We start from the raw sequence: 18,522 nt of genomic DNA, 5'->3' as shown, positions 1-18,522 counted from the left end.
TCCCACAAGGATATTAAATAAAACTATTGTAAAACATATCACTAGAACCTAAAGGAACTGAATATCTAACTCTGTATTGTCTTTCAGCCTAATAACACTGTTAGAATAGTACTGCTGTCCTGTTGGACATAAGGACCCCTCCCGAGGATGACATAATAGGGAAATGGAAGAAAGTTGGTTCACAATGACTTCATGGAACTGTCATTCCTGCCCCGAGCTGCTTATTGCCAGATTTCTTTTAACTGAAAGAAAAATAAACTATTTTGAATAAAGAAAAAAGTGGGGGAGGGGTACTGCGCCAATGGATTGACGTGATCCTAAAACCAAGAATTCAAGCCTGGAGAGAATCAAACAAGCCAAACTACACAGTATTTTTCTTCCAAACAAATTTAATTCTGTTCCAGCCCCAAAGAAGGGGAAGAATCTAAATTTTAAAATAAAAATAAAATAAAAATTGCTTAAAAACTAAGTCATTAAAAAATTAAGCCCCCTCCCTTACCAATAAATACTGAAATGATATATACACATGAGGCTCAGGAAGGAGGCATGAAGGGGAACCTTGGGGACTCTATCCCATGGCAAGGTCCCAACCCTTCTACCAATTCCACACTCTTTGCCAAAACATAGAAGAGCAAGCAAAGAGGCAGAAGAGATAGACCACAAACATGTGTGGCCCCAGAGAGAGCTGAAACATAATACAAGACACAAGCGTCTTACAGGGCAGAGGAAGGAAAGCTGTAATCTAAAACATCCTCCCAATTCCAGTTGCATTACTAGAAGTGGCTGATGGCGCTGCCAAGTGCCCTTGAGCTTATCTCCTTGCCTCCACTCTCTCTTCAGCATGCCATCCAAGGAGGGTCATTCACACTGTGGCCTCGATGCCACCGTGGCAGCAGCCTGGCTGCTGGAGCCCTGAGGCTTCCCGTTCACCACCAGCAGGAGGGGCGTCTCCACACGAACACTGGAAAAGGAATAGTCCTGGAAAAGACAGATATACAGAGACTAATTACAGGTCCTAGGATGGAAGAAACTCCTGCACAGGGATATACCATATTGACTTTCTTCCCCTCCTTTCTACCTTCTTCAGTAGATACACCCCTTACCTCCATCTCACATTAAACAAACCTGAGCTTACATAAGGAATGCAATTTTCCCAAAGTTTTCAATCTTCAAAAGGAATATCTGGGGCAGGTAGATTGCCAGTACTGTTATTACAAGAAAGGGACAACTGGATATATGTACATATATAACTGACAACACTTTGCTGTACACCCAAAACTAACATAACATTGTAAATCAACTGTACGCCAATAAAAATTTTTTTTTAAAAAGGGACAATTCTCTAATTCAAAAAGGACAGGATCCTGGCAATGCCCAACAAAAAGAGTCCCACTGGCTCTACAAAATCTGCCCTTCCCACAGTGTTTATCAACAATTATAACTAAATACACACAGTGGGCAATCCAGAGCCAATGGAAAGTCTGAGGAACTCTTAGATCAAGTGTTTGTTAGGCTATAAATTAATCTGCCAAATATAGATTGACTTCCCTGGTGGCTCAGACGGTAAAGTGTCTGTCTACAATGCCGGAGACCAGGGTTCAATCCCTGGTTTGGGAAGATCCCCTGGAGAAGGAAATGGCAATCCACTCCAGTACTATTGCCTGGAAAATCCCATGGACAGAGGAGCCTGGTAGGGTGCAGTCCATGGGGTCGCAAAGAGTCGGACACAACTGAGCGACTTCACTTTCACTTTCTCCTTTTATATAGGGAGGAATTAACAGAAGGTAGGTTTTAAACATTCTCCTAATAACAGAAAATACCAGCTCACTTTATCAGTTCAAATGTACTTTAAGTTGTAAAACATGTTGCTAAAAGATCTTTATCCAAAATATACTGTTCCACTTGGAGTGTAAAGGAGGTTCTTTTTAAGTCAAAGTAAAGAGATTCTCATAAAGCAATTTTTTGAAACATCCTGACAGGAACATGAGTAAGTGACCCCAAAAAAAACAATTATAAAGGATTATAGTCAATAAACATAATTTTCAACCTCACCAATAATCAAGAAACCAAAGCCAAAGAATACTGATGCTATCCTTTTCATGAAAAATCAGCAAATAGTTCAAAGATTTCTACACAGAATTGCAAAGAAATACAACTACATTCACTGTTGGTTAACTGGTAGAACCTTCCAAAAACTAGTTTGGCAGTATATATCAAAAGCCATAGACTGCATAAGCTTAGAAACTAAGATTTTACCTTAGAAACTCACTTTATTTCTTTAGTCAATTAATTAAACTTAAGTAATAATCATGGATATGGGCAGATAAAAATATTTACTACGGAACTTTCAGAATAAAGAAAAATTGTAAATAATCTAGATCTGGGATCAGCAATTGTTTTGTAAAAAGTCAAACAGTAAATATTTTAGGCTTTGTGGGTCATATGGTCTGTCCCAAACCGTTCAACACTGACACTATAGTGTAAAAGCAGCCACATGCATGCTCAGTCGTGTCTGACTCTGTGACCCCTCGGACTGGAGCCAGGCTCCTCTGTCCAAGGGATTTCCCTAGCAAGAATACTGGAGTGGGTTGCCATGCCCTCCTCAAGGGAATCTTCCAAACTCAGGGATCAAACTGAAACTCCTCCACCTCCTGCATTGGCAGGAAAGTTCTTTACCACTGAGACACTTGGGAAACCCCCAAAGTAGCCACAGATAACAGTAAACAAATGAGCATACTTTGTTTCAAAAGAATTTAATTACAAACACTGAAATTTTAATTTCCTGTAATTTTCACATACCATAAATTATTAGTCTTTCCACTGTTTTTATTTAAACATATAGAAACCATTTTGGGCTCACAAGTCATATAGAAACAGGCAACGAGCCAGATTTGGTCAGTCAGCCATAATTTGCTGACCCTAGATCTAAATGGTTTGAAAAAGTGGTTAAACACCTGCTCTTTAGAGTTTTATGAGGATTAAATGAGCCAGTGCCGGCAGTAAAACTCTAAATACAGCGTCTAGAGTCAGTTAAGTGTTCAATAAATTTTTACTATCCTCATCATCATCAGCTCCTCGGTCTTAACTCAAAACAAAGTTGTAGAATATGGAAAGCCAAAGGAAATGTTCACAAACATCTGCATATAATATTCCACTCATAATTTAAAATATACATACAAATGTGTATATATTTTTCTGAAAAGAAGAGACTACAGGTTTACATTTCAAACTGTTAACAGCAATAACATGTGAATGAGAATATTTCAGTCTATTTTTAGAATTTTATTTTTATTGAAATAATTGGCATATAACATTATGTAAGTTGAAGGTATACAATACAATGTGTTTATATGATATATTGATATATTGCAATGTGATTGCCACCACTGTGTTAGCTAACACTTCTATTACATCACATAATTACCATTTCTTTTTTATGGTAGGAACAATTAAGATCTAGTCTCTTGGTAACTTTGAAGTTTATAATGCCATATTGTTGTCTAAAATCACTATGCTGTGCATTAGGTCTCCAGGACTTATTTATCTACTGGTTGCAAGTTTGTATCCTTAAACAAAACCTCCCTAATTCCACCATCTACTGTTTTCACAAGTTCAGTTTTCTTAGATTCCACATGTGATATCACATGTATTTTTCTTTGCTCTGTTCAGTCCATTTTTTAAATTCTCTTTGTTTACCAGTAGTTTTTAGTAAAGAAAAAAACAAAATAATAATCATAATCATCTAGCTTTTAGTAAAAAATAATTATATATATGTGTGTAGATATAGGATATCATACAACACATACACACATATATATGCATTACCTTACATATATACTCCAGGAGTTGGTGATGGACAGGGAGGCCTGGCGTGCTGCGATTCATGGGATCACAAAGAGTTGGACATAACTGAGCAACTGAACTGAACTGAACATATATATTTTTATAAGAGGTAAACTTGGTCCCACTTTGAGAGCCTATGAGCTGAGAAAGAATCCTAGCCATCACTCACCTTTCCCTTGTGCTGAATTCGGTGAAGACGAAGGTTAGGCTCAGGGATGGCTACAGAGTCCCCAATGAGCACTCCCCAGCTCTGCACCATATTATACACCATAACTGCATAGCAAGGTCCATCTGAATCTACCAGGCCAAATGTACTGCCAGGTTAAGAGGGACGGGGGAAAAAAAAGTGAGCAGCAAAGAAAAGCAGAAACAGTGATTTTAATAATACCAGCAAAATAAACAAATGCTTTCATAGTTACTTCCTTATAAATCCTATGGCAGGTACCATCATTCACTATGTACACCTGAGGGCTCATTTGTCTTAGATATGTATCTTTAAAAAACATCCCTAAGACTCATCAATCTCTCACTTTCCCAAGAACCTGGGAAACATGCACACTGAAGCCTTCAATGAATATTAATAATGAATTAGCTCAAAATGTTACAGCAGAACAGTATTCCTGCTCTACCAGTTTAACTATCACAATATCAAACTCTCTAACCATCACTGCCAATTTACTTAATTCCACAAACTTTCACTGAATACCTATCAGGTGTCAGCCACTGTGCAGTGAGACATCAATCCAGCTATGACTGACTTTATTAGTTTAGTGGATGTCAGACAATTAAACCATCACTTACAATACAACTGCAAAAGGTTCCAGACTAGCTCTTTCCTTGTGCTGAATTCAGTGAAGCCAAAGGTTGGGCTGTGGAGGCCCAGAGAAATGTCTAAATCAATGGAAAGCCAGGAAGGCGGCCGTTTAGACAAGACCCGCAAACTGAATCTTAAGGAATGAAAAACTACTTGGGTTAAAACAGGAAAATTAATCCTCAGTGGAAATTAAAAAAACCTCTGCAGGGAAGGGAATAGGGCTTGACAAGAAAGGAACATGAGAAAACTTCCTGAGGTGGTGGTACTGTTCTCTAAAGGCATCTGGGTTATATGAGAATATCCATTTGTCCACTAAGATTTTCACATTTCATTGTATGTAAATTTTACATAAAAAAGAAGAAAACTATGAACAAATACTGAACTCTAGTTAATGATTACATGCTGAATACATACTAATGTCTGCAATTACTTTGAAATGCACCAAAAATAAGAGATCAACAGATGAATAAGGGAATAGACAGATGTGATAAACTAAGTATAATAAAATATGAATAGTAGAATATATAAGTACACAAATTTCACTGTAAAATTCTTTCAATTTTGCTGTACGTTTGAAAAATTTTATAATACAATGTTGGAGGAAAAAATGTAATCTATATCAAGAAGCAGCAAAAAGATTATCCAGGTACAATAATTGTGTGTAAAGACAGGCATGAAAATAGCTGTTCTAAAACCTACAAAATAATCCTAAGGTTGGAATAAAATGTACAAGAGGAAAAATGACAGAAGACAGTAGACAGGGGAAAAATCATAAAGGGCTTTGTGTATTAAACTAAGGAGTTAAAACTTCATCCTAAAAGTTACACAATACCAGTAAGACGTTTTAAATACGAAATAGCAATGGTCAAATCTGTATCTGGGGCATATTTCTTCACACTGTGGAACACTGGAGGAAAAACAGGGAATAAGGAGGCTTGTCTGGAGAAGTGCTGAGGCTGAATTAAATTAGTAGACACAAAGAAGTAGGGACTGAAAGATATATCTATTGATCTTGGTGAATGCTTCAAGGCAAGAGAATGGAGAAGTTAGAACCTAGAAGTCTTAAGTGACTGACTATAGCTGATACCATTGATTGACAAAGAATTCAGGGAGGTGAAGGAAACTGACAAGAGAAAGATGACATAAGTAATTTTGAACATAATGAGTTAGAGATTTTATCAAAGCCCAGAGGCAGCTGAATACAGGAATCCAAAACTTGGAATTGAGGCTTGGGCTGGAGCTAGACCTGTGAGCATACAGGAGGCAGCCAAAGCCTTGGGTTTATATGACATCACCAAATGAGATGACCTACAAATGAGATGGTGAGGAATCAGTGCTCACGCTCACTTGGCACACTCGAATTCACAGCGAACACTGCAATCAAGCACAGCATCCTCTCCTGGTGAAAAAGCCTCAGAATCCTTCTAACCAGTAAGTCATGCAGCCACTGCCAAGTGATCAAAGTTGGCACTTATTTGCCATCCTGGTAGAGAAAGGAACAGAGAAGGCAATGGCACCCCACCCCAGTACTCCTGCCTGGGAAATCCCATGGACGGAGGAGCCTGGTGGGCTGCAGAGTTGGACACAACTGAGCAACTTCACTTTCACTTTTCACTTTCATGAATTGGAGAAGGAAATGGCAACCCAACTCCAGTGTTCTTGCCTGGATAATCTCAGGGACGGGGGCGCCTGGTGGGCTGCTGTCTATGGGGTCACACAGAGTTGGACACAACTGAAGCGACTTAGCAGCAGCAGCAGCAAAGAAAGAAAAGAAACGAAAACAGAATCTACCTCGAACTTAACATTTAGAAATTAGGCAGAAAAAGAGAAACCAAAGAGTAGCAAAATATGTGTTCCGGAGCCCCTAAACCTATCTTTGTTTATACTTCCTCATTCCTCTTAACTCTGAGGTCTGCTCTAGTAACTGAACTTTTCTCAACTGTCTTCCTGTTCTTCAATTCTTCAAATACATACACCACGAAAAAGCCATGGAGGAAAATCAGGTACATAGTAGGAGCTATATTTTAGTTTGAATGAAGCAGAAGGAATTTGAAAGGCAATAGTGAGAGAGAAGTCAGAACGCTGTGGAGCCATGTAGCAGAAGCTACTGGGTCAAACACTGGTGACCCAGAAACAAGAAAGTTTCAACAGAAAAAGGAAACCAGTCAATGAGGGATTGGGAAGTGAGCAAAGGACCAAGGAATGATGGCACTGACTGAACCCTCATTTTTCAAAAGTTAGAATTTTCTAAATGAATATTATTAACTCATTTCCTCTGCTCAACTATTAGAACCGTTCACTTGGGTGTGTTATATTTTTTTTTAACTCCCTACAACACATATAGCAGATGCTCAATGAATATTTGTTGAATAACATCTGAGAGAATCTCTCCAACAGGCCTTAAATTCAAACTCAAAGCTCACCTCCCAGAACTGCTTAGGCATACCTAAGTCCAAACAGGATTTAGAATTCTTTCTCCTTTTACTTCTATGATCATGAAAACACAAAGAGGTAGGAGAATTTTAAGGTTTCCATCTTATAAAAATACTTCCTATCTTATAAAAAAAAAACGTAGCTGTCAAATTTCAGCTTCAGATGTAAGAGTCGACAGAACACCAAACTCAGAGAAAAACTGGGTGGTAACAGAATCTACAGAGAGACTGTCAGACATGACTTAGACAATACAGTGTCTCTTGGGACAGTCACAGGAGGGAAAGAGAACTCACTGATCTCTGACCACTAACAATTATCTTCACGTTTCAGAGAAAGGCCAGCAAATGAGAGCAACTAGTTTAAAAGGATGAAAAAGAGAAAAGGCAAGAGAAACTCACAAGGGGACTTTCTCCTCCGTGGTGAGGCTGAACACCACCTTTCCCAGGACCACAGCTCCACTATTTACACCAGGGTGCAGAGCACTCAGGGGCTTGCGCTCCAGAGACACCTTCTGCCCCGAGGCTGACTGATAGCGCCCATCACCACAAGGGCCCAGGTGGGCTGGGCGCAAGTTTCCCAGCATGCTCTGTAACTTTTTGGCCTTCACCTTTCCCTGCAAAGAAAAAGGAAACAGGTAAGAAGCTGGAAACCAATCACTCTCCTTGAGAGTCTAGTCCTCCCCACCACCTACCCACTTCTGTAGGGTCACTACTACCGAGGCCTACTATTTTATTGACCTACAGCAGAATAAAAAAGCAGGATTCAGTCTTCAGACATCTTTACCTTGCTCTCAAGGAGGCTGGTTAATCTAGTCAGGAAATCCAGGAGCTGTTGCTCTCGTTGCCGGGGCTCTGGCCAGGCAGGGTCCAGTGCTGCAGCCCGAGAGAAGCCCTCCAAAGCCTCACCATAATTCTCCTCATATTTATGTAACTGCACAAGAAGTAACAAAAACCCTCCCAATTAAAGTATGTTTAACACAACCTATGCAGAAGTGAGCTAGCACAGTGGGCTAGGAATCTTGAGAAATAAACTGTTTTCCTATTCCCAATTGTTTTCCTACTCTACAAACATTCCCAGTTTTTTTCCTGTTCTACAAATGAACTGCATGAAGAGCTGGTAATACCTTATATCCTTTTTCCTGGCCAAGGTGATCACAACCTCAAAGGTGAAATCATTTCAAAGAAGCTAACTTCCAAACTCTAAAACAGTTAAGCTGCATATATTGGGTGATTCCATTTTTATGTTTATAATGAAGATTTTAGGAAAGTCTTATAAACTGTGCCCCCATCCTCTATTCACCCTCACACCAACTCAGCCCCCTTTCCTTTCCCTTTGGATACTTTAGTCAAACTAAGCAAGCTTTTCCCAGAAATAATTTAGCTTTCCTCTAGCAGTTAGTACCTAACTTTGTCCCTGTGAGTACTGTTATCCCCACAGGCTAAGACCTAGATAGCTTATGTATTTGACTTTCAGGTGACCACTCCCCAATATAAATGATAATTTCTTTTTGTTTTTACCGTTGCCCTGTTCAGATGAAGATCAGGATTGCTGGAAGCTGTCCTGTCAACCTTCTCCTATAGTGGAATAAGAAGACCATCAGTGGCTCTTGTCTCAGTCTTAAGGATGGCCATATACAACATGTCCTAAACCTCGTCCGTCTCCTTGGAAAAATTTAAGTTTTTGCTTGTCAAATTGTTTCCTGTACCCACACTATTATACAGTAAATGCTTGTATGGAACATATTACACAGTCCCTGAAACCTCAAGGATGTAAGGGCTTTGTATGTACATGGAACTTTGAAATATGATTATAATCTACCCAAGTAATAGTATAAAGATTGAAGTAATATGTGACTAATATCTGATAAAAAATTTTAATTAATGAGATGCTAATATAAATGAAGAAAATCTAGAAAACAAGTGATGCTGATTTAACACATTTCCTCTGCCCCTGAGTCCAGCTTCAGACACAAACGGAATCATGTTACTACATCTAAGCCCCCTTAAAACACACAGAGAGAGCCAAATCTGATTCACTAATTTAAATAGCTGGCCAGGAACCATACAACAGTATAGACAAACATATCTGCAGCTATCTTCGTGGCTATGATCACTTTATTTTTTAATTCTATTCACTGCCTGGCACACTGCAAAAGCACAAACAACATGAATTAAAATTATTTAAATGACTGGCTGAAATATGTTTAAAAACGCAGGTCTGATGAAGAAATTAAGAGTTAAAAGCAATTATTTAGCAGAAGCCAAACATAAAATTTTAAACGAGTACATCATATTATACCTTAAAATGTAAGCAGTTACCAGATTAAGAAATCAGAGTAAAACAAAATACTTCTCCCTAAAAAGTTCCCTGATTGAATAAAAACCAAACCTGCTGACTACACAGGTTGGGTTGAGTTAAATGCCACTGTTAAGGCTACAGTGAGAAGCACAGTGTGTGAGGAAGTCGTCTCTGTCATTTTTTAAAAAGCCATCTTATTACTGCATGTTCCTCTGTCGTGAGTGTGAGTCCTACCAGGTGAGCTGCAGTCATCAGCACAGAGGCAAGAGAAAGAGCCTGGTATACACATCTGTCCCCACAGCTTCGGGGTATGGCTGCACCAGAGTATACCAGGGTAAAGCCAAACAAATAGTATGAGAAATGTACTTTTTAAGAAACTAACTTATTTGAGTTAAGATATGTTTGAAATACAAAAATTGGTTGTATATTTTAAAGCAATAATTCTTGGAGACATTCTGTGATTAAAAATTTGACTGTGCTTATTAAAAATGGTTATCTATGTTTCAGAATTCAGTTTTGTGAAAAATAAAGTTTCTGTGGGATGGTAAAAAAAGAAAAGAAAAAAGAACAGTCCCTAAACTGCAAACATGAATATAAGGTAGCTATATTCCTTATTCTGCCACTCAGAGCAAAATAAATTGAAAAGTGAGTCTCTATGTCAAGAGAAAACAAAAGAAGGTGAATACGAAGTCTAAATAAAAAGTACTCAGGAGGCCAAAGTAAACTTTGTTAACAATGAGCAGCCATGGACTCAAAGCCTGAAGGAAACCCCCCTACAAGTGGATATTAATATAAACAGCCTGAAAACCTAAAGCAAAGCATAAGCTCCAGTGAATTGATCCCTCGGATATAATGTAGAATGGACTACATGCTATTTTCTATTTTAGCCTGTGGGAAATCCAGATTCATACTATTTAATGATTAATCTGGGGATACTGCTTAATTTATACTTAAGTAGCAGAGTTTTAATTTTTTTAAAAACTGTGTACATATATATATATATTAATAAACATTATTTTTAACATATACTTTTTTCCCCATTCAAAAAGATGAACATATTGGGATGGGTTCTGTGATTTGGTTACACAAGCCTATATAAGAACTCTAGACAGCTCAAATAGCTACCTCGCACTGAAGCGCACACTGCAAGCAACTGCTAATACTCAAGTTATAGGAAGAAATACCTCACCTCTGCAGGACTTGCTTCATAAAACCACACCCATCAGATGCCAGCAAACACTCCCCATGCTCCTTGCTAAAACGTTACAAAGAAGACTGAACAACATTTTTGCTTCTGTTGCTGCCTCTACATATCCAGCCTGGGTGACCATAAATACTTACTGCTTGGGCATAAGCACTGAGGGCTTGCTGGGAGATCTTAGGGTTCTGGCCAGTATTGAAGTAAAGAGAAAGGTAGGCATTCCCCAGAATATCTGAAAGAAAAACACAGATTTCTGGTTCTGCATGTAAGGAGCTTAAAGTCACCACTCTATCCTAACAAGTAAAAAGCTGAACAAACTGAAAAATCCACAACTCCTCTTGGATGCATAATAAAGGGGACAATAGGGGTAAACCACTGCTCCAAAATTACACAGACAGAGCTGAATATAGGGAGTTATCACTTAGCAGAAACTCAGGAGCTACCACAGCAACAGTGCTGGGCTAGGAAAACCTAAACTGAAACTGATGAATTCTGGAGCCTCACTGTGGACAAACCTGGGAGTTAAAAACTTCAGGGGTACCAGTCATAAGGGACCCCCAACAATATTGTAAGATTTACCTCCAAGAGCTCAACCAGATTCCCATAGCAAATATCGAAGAATACCCTTGTACTTCTAGCAGAGGGAGGGGACAAAGAAACTTTTTTGAAATATGCCAAAGCACGCCATTCTTGTTGTTTGCGTGGGTTTTTTTGGCCACACTACGTGGCTTGAGGGCTCTCAGTTCCCCAACGAGGGACTGAACCTGGGCTACAGCAGTAAAAGCCTGGGATCCTAACCACTAGGCCACCAGGGAACTCCTGAACATTCCATTCTTAACAAGTACCCCCAGGAGAAACTAGTTAACCAGAGCCTAACCTGCTAAGGTATTATCAGAAGGTAACTGACCTAAGGAAGGGAAATATCCAACTCCAACCAACTCTAGCCATCCTGTGCCTCCTAAGTGGGGGTGGAAGGGCAGAGAAAAAACTAAGAAACACAGTGATGGACCATCTCAGAGCCCAAGTGCTAAGTACAACTATTTTGGTCACCCTCAAAAGTCTGTATGAAAGGCCCCACATCTGAAACAAACCAGTAATGACACTATACTCAGGGTATACCCAAAATTCCTCTGGGATAAAGAGGCAAACATGAACCCAAAGGAAACAACAGGAGACTGCACAAAAGCCCCACTTTGCTTATAGGGAAACATAAGCCTCCTCTCTTCAATGAAAAGGTCCAAGAGGTACTAGAATAGTGGTTCATCAAAATACCTTTTGGGCTCCTTCAAAGCAAAGATGCCCTGGCTTCACACTTAAGAGTCAGACTCAACAGATGGGCTCCAGATGATCCTGGTGTGCAGCCACGGTTGAGAACCACTGCTCTAGAAACCTGCTGGAGATCTTTTGAAAGCACTCACACCAGGAGCGGCCATCAAGGATGTCCATCTGCACAGCCAACTTAGCCTGTCGGACACTGTCCATGACATGGCGAGAATGTTCATCTCCGGAGTCAGTCCGCAGCTGGCGAAGCACCATTGACAGGTTTTGAAGGGAGACTTTGTTCTTGCACTACAAATGGAGAAGCCACATACTTAACCTTCATGGTTCTCTTTCTCCTTTCCAGATCTATTTTATTTCAGGCTTCTAATTTTTCATCTTAACTCTTACTGCCATCTGTATCTAAGACTCCCATCTACAAGGATCAACTTGGTTACTTTTCACTTCTCATCTACCTCTGAACCTGGTCCCATCATCTTCTTCTTCATCCACCTCTGCTCCCCTATCCTTTCTCCCCTCTTCTGATTCTGTTCTCTTAGTTCCCATGCAGTTCTACTCTGGTATTCATGGCCTAGGGAAACTCACAAAACCAGAGAAATCCCATCCTCCCCATCTGTGTTTTCTGGGGGCACAGTGGGCAGCTCACATGGGTGAGGGCTCCTGAGAAGCAGGTGTGGGCAGCTGCAATATCCCCTTTCTTCCAGTACACCTCACCCAGCTGGTTCCAGGCTTCTACCAGCTTGGGCTCCAGCTTCACAGCCTTTGACAGAAGCTCCTCAGCCTTGGGGCTATAGTCAGGAGTCACATTCAGTGCCTTCCCGGTCAGCATCAGAACCTGGGCATTGCCCTGGACAGAACCTAGGAGGAGGGGAAAAGATAAAGGAAACCCAGACAGTTTTACAGGTGAGACCAGGGTACTTTCAAGGAATCATGCTATGCAAGTTCTAGCAATCAAATAATTAAGGAAAATCTTCATGAACAAACAATTTATTGAAAACCTATTATGTTAGAAAACAAGGTAACAAAGAAAGCATTATCTCTACCTTTGAGGGGCTTACAATCTAGTGGAGAGGACAATGTCTATCCATGGAAAATTAAAACACAATGAAAAAGAGCATACCGCATACACCCAATAAATGGACTTTACAAAGTGAAAGGGAGAAAAGACAAGACACTCCAGGGAGAAAAATGATGTAAACAAAGACAAAGTAGCAGAAAGCAGAAATACATGTGGCATGTTCATGGGAGGATGGATGGTTCAACCTGAATGAAACAAAAGGCTCCTCTGTAAGTAGGTAGTCAGACATAAGGGTAGAGGGAAAAAAGTCAGACAATGAAGACTTGAATAACAAAGGGCTGGTTTAGACCTCAACCAGTCAAGAGTAGGAATCTTTGAAAATACTTGAGCAAAGAGGCAGACAAGAGATGAGATTAAATTCATGAAGCAATTATTTAGAAAGATTATGGCCACGGTCATTATTTCAGTAGATTTGAAAGTAAAAGAAATTAAGAGACAGAAAGGTCAGTTAAGAAGATTACTGCAACAGTAATCAAGCAATGAGCATGCTCTTTTTCATTTCACAGCATTTGGAAATGGAGTTTAGGGAACGGAAAGGCTGCCATCCTGCACAGGCACCCTTAGAAGAAACATTCGGTTGTACTAACTTGTAGCAGCCACAAACAGGATACCAAAGAGTCTACAGAGAGAGCAAAGCTCCATCACATTTCAATGAGGAACAGCGGGTTGTGTGTTCTTTTGGGACTCATACCCACTACTTCCTCCATCTGCTGCAGGGTCTTCTCCATCTCTTCCCGCACATCTTGCTGCTTCCTCCCAGCATGCTCAACACTATGTGTCTCAAAATAGCACTCGCGAAATGAATACAGCTGATCCACCAGTTCCTAGGAAGATAAGAATGAGACCATTATAAGAACGGTCTCCATTAAGTGGAGAGGATACCAGACAAGTAAACTTTGAGACTGGCTAGCCATACCAACTTTTGGCCTAGAAATGCTGATCCTCTACCTCACCTAGGAATGACACAAGAGGCAGGTTGCAGACAGGGAAGGAAAGTTGTTCAGCCCCCTCTCACACTGTCCCAAGTCAATCTGTACCATGATGACAGTCTCTCCTCTTAGACCCAGCGGAGCTTCCAGTATGATTAAGCACTTCACATACCTTAGTCAGGAGAGAGGAAATGCTTTGCACCTTGAGATAAAGTTAATAAGATCATCCTATCTAGTACTGGTCCCTAAGTATAAAATTTTGAAATTTACCCTTAAAACTGGACTTCCTAACAATAAAAATCCCTTATCCCTGATATTTCCTATGCCAATATCTGAAAACATGTGACATTTGTGAGTATGACAAACGTGAGAGCCATTCTCTACGACAAACAGGCCAATTTAAGCTTGATAAATTTTGTATTTTTGCAGTTTTGTTTCTTTAGATATTTGTGTTGTTTGTTTGTTTAGTTTTTATCAAGTCATCCTTTGGCTCGCCTGCATTCTTTCCAAGTAAATGTTCTCCTTCCTCTTTAAATATCTCTGTTTGAGTCTTCCTGGGACATCAGTCAAAGCTTTTCCATTATCTATTCTTTCCTAAAACAAAACAGCAGTAGAAAGGTATAATCCAATCCCACCAAGTCTTACCAACTACCTCTGCATCACATCCCAAATCCATCCACCAGTCTCCATGTCACTATAAGGACCCTCAACTAAATCAGCATCGTTACTTGCCTGAACTATTTCAACAGCTTCTTAACTGGTCGCTCTGCTTCTACTCTTTCCCATTCTCCTCATATAGCTGGAGTGGTCTTACAGAAATGTAGGTCATGTCACAAACACTCAGATAGTTTCCCACTGCAGACAGAATAAAATCCAACTCCTTATTATGACCTAGAAGACTGTGAGATCTGACCTCCCACCATTCATCCTGCCACAAACTTCACTTCTTATCACTCTCCTACACTATTCAAGCCACACTGGCTTTCATCCAGGTCCTCAAATCCACTCTCAATCCTGCCTACACACATGCTGTTCCCTCTGCCTGGACGTTCCTTTTCCAGACCTTTGCATGGCTCATTCCTCTTCATTATTTAGGTCTCAGTTCAAACACCAATTTCTCAGAGAGGCTTTCCCTGACTACCCAAACGAAAGTAATTCCTTCCTCCTCCACCCTACTGTTAAATCACACTCCTACTTTTCTTCACAGTATTTGAAATTAAAATTCTACCCAGAATGATGAAATTAGATTATCTCCTTCTATAACAGTGCTTTTTCAAGTTTTATTGTATTATTTCCAGGACCCAGCCTACAGAGATTCTGATGTTAGTGGTTTTAGCAGAACTCAAAATTCTGCATTTTAACAAGCACCCTGCATGACTTTAATAGAAATGACCTGTAAAATACACTTTGAGAAAAATCCTTAATATATTCCTTCTAGCCTAAAATGTCTATAACAATGAAATAAAGTTTACCACCATTCCCATGAATAGCAACATCACCATCCTTTTCCTCTCTCTACTCCATTCTCCCATTCCATCCTTGCGCCTTCCCCACCCACCCCCAAGATACCCCAGTATCCTCTACCTCGCTGCTTAGGGCATCTACCACAAATAAGAGCAGGAAAAGACAACTCTCAGCAAATATTACAACCCATTTCCTTTCATCATGCAGTCAGCAACAGCTACATATTAAGAATTATAGAGAAGGTCTTGGAGAAGGCAGTGGTACCCCACTCCAGTGTTCTTGCCTGGAAAATCCCATGGACAGAGGAGCCTGGTGGGCTGCTGTCTATGGGGTCGCCCAGAGTCGGACACGACTGAAGCAACTTAGCAGCAGAGGTCTTACTGTTTGCTTCTACTTGTAATAGAAAACATACAAGAAATTGTTTGGCTTTGTTGGTTTGTTTTGCTACAGTGAACATTTCTAGTAACTTTTGTCCTGGCAAAAATCAATATATATATGTTGTTAAAATTCAAATAGGTACATGTAAAATAAGCAGGGTAAAAAATTCTTCATGATCATCCCAATAACCCCAGAGATAACCATGGCTTAGTTTACCTTTTCAGGTTTTTTCTATACATATACAAACATACATACACAATGTTTGTAAATACAGTGCTAGATTTGAGAATCTCTGATTTCAGACAGTCACACTAGGGAAAAGAATTACATCCAAGTCAACCGGATGTGAGGTAAAGCTCACACTCTAAAAAGTGTTATTAGTCTAATCTACTAAAGAAACAAAGAAATCTCATCAATGTTTAAACTTTTGCTGTAGAAGCCTTTAAGAAAGTTACAAACCTGTCATAAGTCTAACATTTACGTTTCAGGCTGCCTTAGAATACAAAAAACTCAGTTTCTGATATTTAAGAAAAGTCTTGGATTATTAAAAGAAAAGAGTCAAGCAATTAGTTAGCTCCTATCTACCAAGTACAAGACTGTCCCAGTTACCACAGTCAACTGTGGACTGAGTGCAGTCTGGAGCCTTCTGCATTAGACCCCAAACTGGAATTGTGGAGTACACAAAAAAATCAAAACTGTTAAATTCTAAGGAGAGTAACCAGAATGCAAGCGGTGCAAGCCATTACTGTGATTGTTGCCAATTTGAAAGCATGAAAGTACTGAAGAAGGGGTCTTATCAAAACTACAAGCAATAGGTAATAGCTCCTGCAGATGTGCCAAACTCACGTGTATACTATTTGTTATGGGTGAATCGGGAGGGGGGGGGCGCGGGGGAAGGAATACAACCTCCCAACAATGTACAGGAATAAAGTTAGGAGCAATAAATCCTCTTCCCTACAGGACTGAAATTGACTGCAGTCGGGTCAGCACCACGGGATCCCAACAAACTGGCTGCGCCTGTCGCTTGGCCCCGAGGGGGTCCTCTAGCCCGTTGCGGCTGCACCTTTGGGAGTTGTTATAGTAACCACGGGGACACAAGTAGCGTCGGGTATGTGTCAAGAAATTCGCAGGCAGTGTATAAACTGGGCTCTCTACTTCTTCCCAAGTAACAAAAGCAGATATGTATTTTAATCTATGACCCCACCTGCAATTTCTGCAAGACCTCCTTGACTTCTTCCTCTTCAACAGCCATCATTTCCCAGCTTCTCCGCCCCCGACCTAAAACCACAGAGACGCATACCCGTCCCCAAGATAGAGCCACAGCGACATCTAGAGCTCTGGAGGCTTATGGCACCTGAGTGAAAGAGCTGGTTTTCTAGGAAGCGCGCCGCTCCAAACTTAACTGCTAAGTGGATTTACCTGGTGGCTCAGACTGTAAAGAATCCGCCTGCAATGCCTACAGCCCAGAGAAAACGGTCTGCAATCACTTTCAAATTCATAAATTTGTCTTTTCCAAGTCCTGCAAACAAAATATTCTCAGATTAAGTACCTGCGTATTATTGTTTTGTCTATTCCTATTTGTTTATACCAAGATTATAATACCCCAGGAGAAAAGCACTAAGAAAGTGGGTGCCTGTGTTATAACCTTAAAATTTTGAAGGAAGTGTAGTAGTGGTAAGGTAACTTGCCTGAATGTTTTCCAAACTTTACAGTGATTTTCTATATAGGAGGAATTTTATAATTTTTAAAACACTATCCTAATAAATTGACTACACTTGGAATGGTATTAAGAAAGCCACCACTAATACACTAACAGTGTGTGTGTGCTATGTGCGGGCACACTGGATCCCTGGGTAGAGTGTGTGTGTGTGTTCATGCACGCTGGATCCCTGGGTAGTGTGTGTGTGTGCACATGCGTGTATGAAGAGCCTGGTAGGCTAGTCCAAGGGGTCACAAAGAGTTGGACACAGCACACACACATATGTATCAGTACACTAATAATGTTTATATATTGAAAACTATATCCCAAAGGGTATTTAACAAACAATTGACTGTGTCTGAAGAGGGAAATAGGGGGACTGAGAGCTGTCTAGGAAAATAACTTTCTTCTCATTGTGTACACTGTTGAATGTTTGTCATGTAAATGTATTACTTATTCAAAAACAACATAATTTTTAAAAAAAAAAGGATTTGCTTCCACCAAGACTATCTCTGTTGGAGAAGGAAATAGCAACCCACTCCAGTGTTCTTGCCTGGAGAATCCCAGGGATGGCAGAGCCTGTTGGGCTGCCGTCTATGGGGTCGCACAAAGTCGGCCATGACTGAAGTGACTTAGCAGCAGCAGCAGTAGACTATCCCTGCATGAGAAACAAGACACTACAAGACTAACTGCTTCCAGAAAGGAAAAGTGAGCAGTTCAGGAATAGGAGTGAAAGGCAAGAGTTTTCACTCTATGAATTTTTTGTACCTTTGGAATTTGTACCATGTGAATGTATTAAACTCTTATATTTTTTTAAAAGTAGAATGCAACCCAGCAATCCCACTGGGCATACACACCGAGGAAACCAGAATTGAGAGAGACACGTGTACCCCAATGTTCATAGCAGCACTGTTTATAATAGCCAGGACATGGAAGCAACCTAGATGCCCATCAGCAGACTAATGGATAAGAAACCTGTGGTACATATACACAACGGAGTATTCAGTTCAGTTCAGTCGCTCAGTCGTGTCCGACTCTTTGCGACCCCATGAATCGCAGCAGGCCAGGCCTCCCTGTCCATCACCAACTCCCGGAGTTCACTCAAAC

At 40.3% G+C, this 18,522-nt stretch overlaps 1 protein-coding gene across 2 annotated transcripts; it reads right to left on the bottom strand.

Annotated features, from left to right (window-relative positions):
* Nucleotides 1–371: 371 nt before the first annotated feature.
* Nucleotides 372–16,990, bottom strand: TTC5 (tetratricopeptide repeat domain 5). Of its 2 annotated transcripts, XM_069597777.1 has the most exons (10): nt 16,921–16,989; nt 13,637–13,769; nt 12,514–12,725; nt 12,008–12,158; nt 10,730–10,821; nt 8,608–8,664; nt 7,874–8,020; nt 7,489–7,703; nt 4,013–4,157; nt 372–978 (listed from the first exon to the last, which is right to left on the bottom strand). In XM_069597777.1, exons 1-10 carry the CDS (start codon nt 16,969–16,971, stop codon nt 859–861), a joined length of 1,323 nt encoding a protein of 440 aa, XP_069453878.1. In that variant the 5' UTR covers nt 16,972–16,989; the 3' UTR covers nt 372–858. The 2 variants fall into 2 exon arrangements, with proteins under 2 accessions (XP_069453878.1, XP_069453879.1); XM_069597778.1 differs by lacking the exon at nt 8,608–8,664 and having other exon boundaries at nt 16,921–16,990.
* Nucleotides 16,991–18,522: the final 1,532 nt, after the last annotated feature.

The sequence above is a fragment of the Ovis canadensis genome, chromosome 7 (genome assembly GCF_042477335.2).
Source record: "Ovis canadensis isolate MfBH-ARS-UI-01 breed Bighorn chromosome 7, ARS-UI_OviCan_v2, whole genome shotgun sequence".
Classification (NCBI taxonomy): domain Eukaryota; kingdom Metazoa; phylum Chordata; class Mammalia; order Artiodactyla; family Bovidae; genus Ovis; species Ovis canadensis.
Note: the sequence above shows the minus strand (reverse complement) of the source record. Positions and strands in the feature narration are given on the sequence as shown.

Bases quoted from the DNA above. Each gene is read 5' to 3' on its own strand.
- TTC5 (XM_069597777.1), bottom strand. From the start codon at position 16,971: ATGATGGCTGTTGAAGAGGAAGAAGTCAAGGAGGTCTTGCAGAAATTG. The intron at 7,704-7,873 runs GTAAAGATGTCT...TTTTCTTTGCAG, and splicing joins CCAGCCTCCTTGAGAGCAAG to GGAAAGGTGAAGGCCAAAAA. The intron at 979-4,012 runs GTGAGTGATGGC...TGTCTTTTCCAG, and splicing joins GAATTCAGCACAAGGGAAAG to GACTATTCCTTTTCCAGTGT.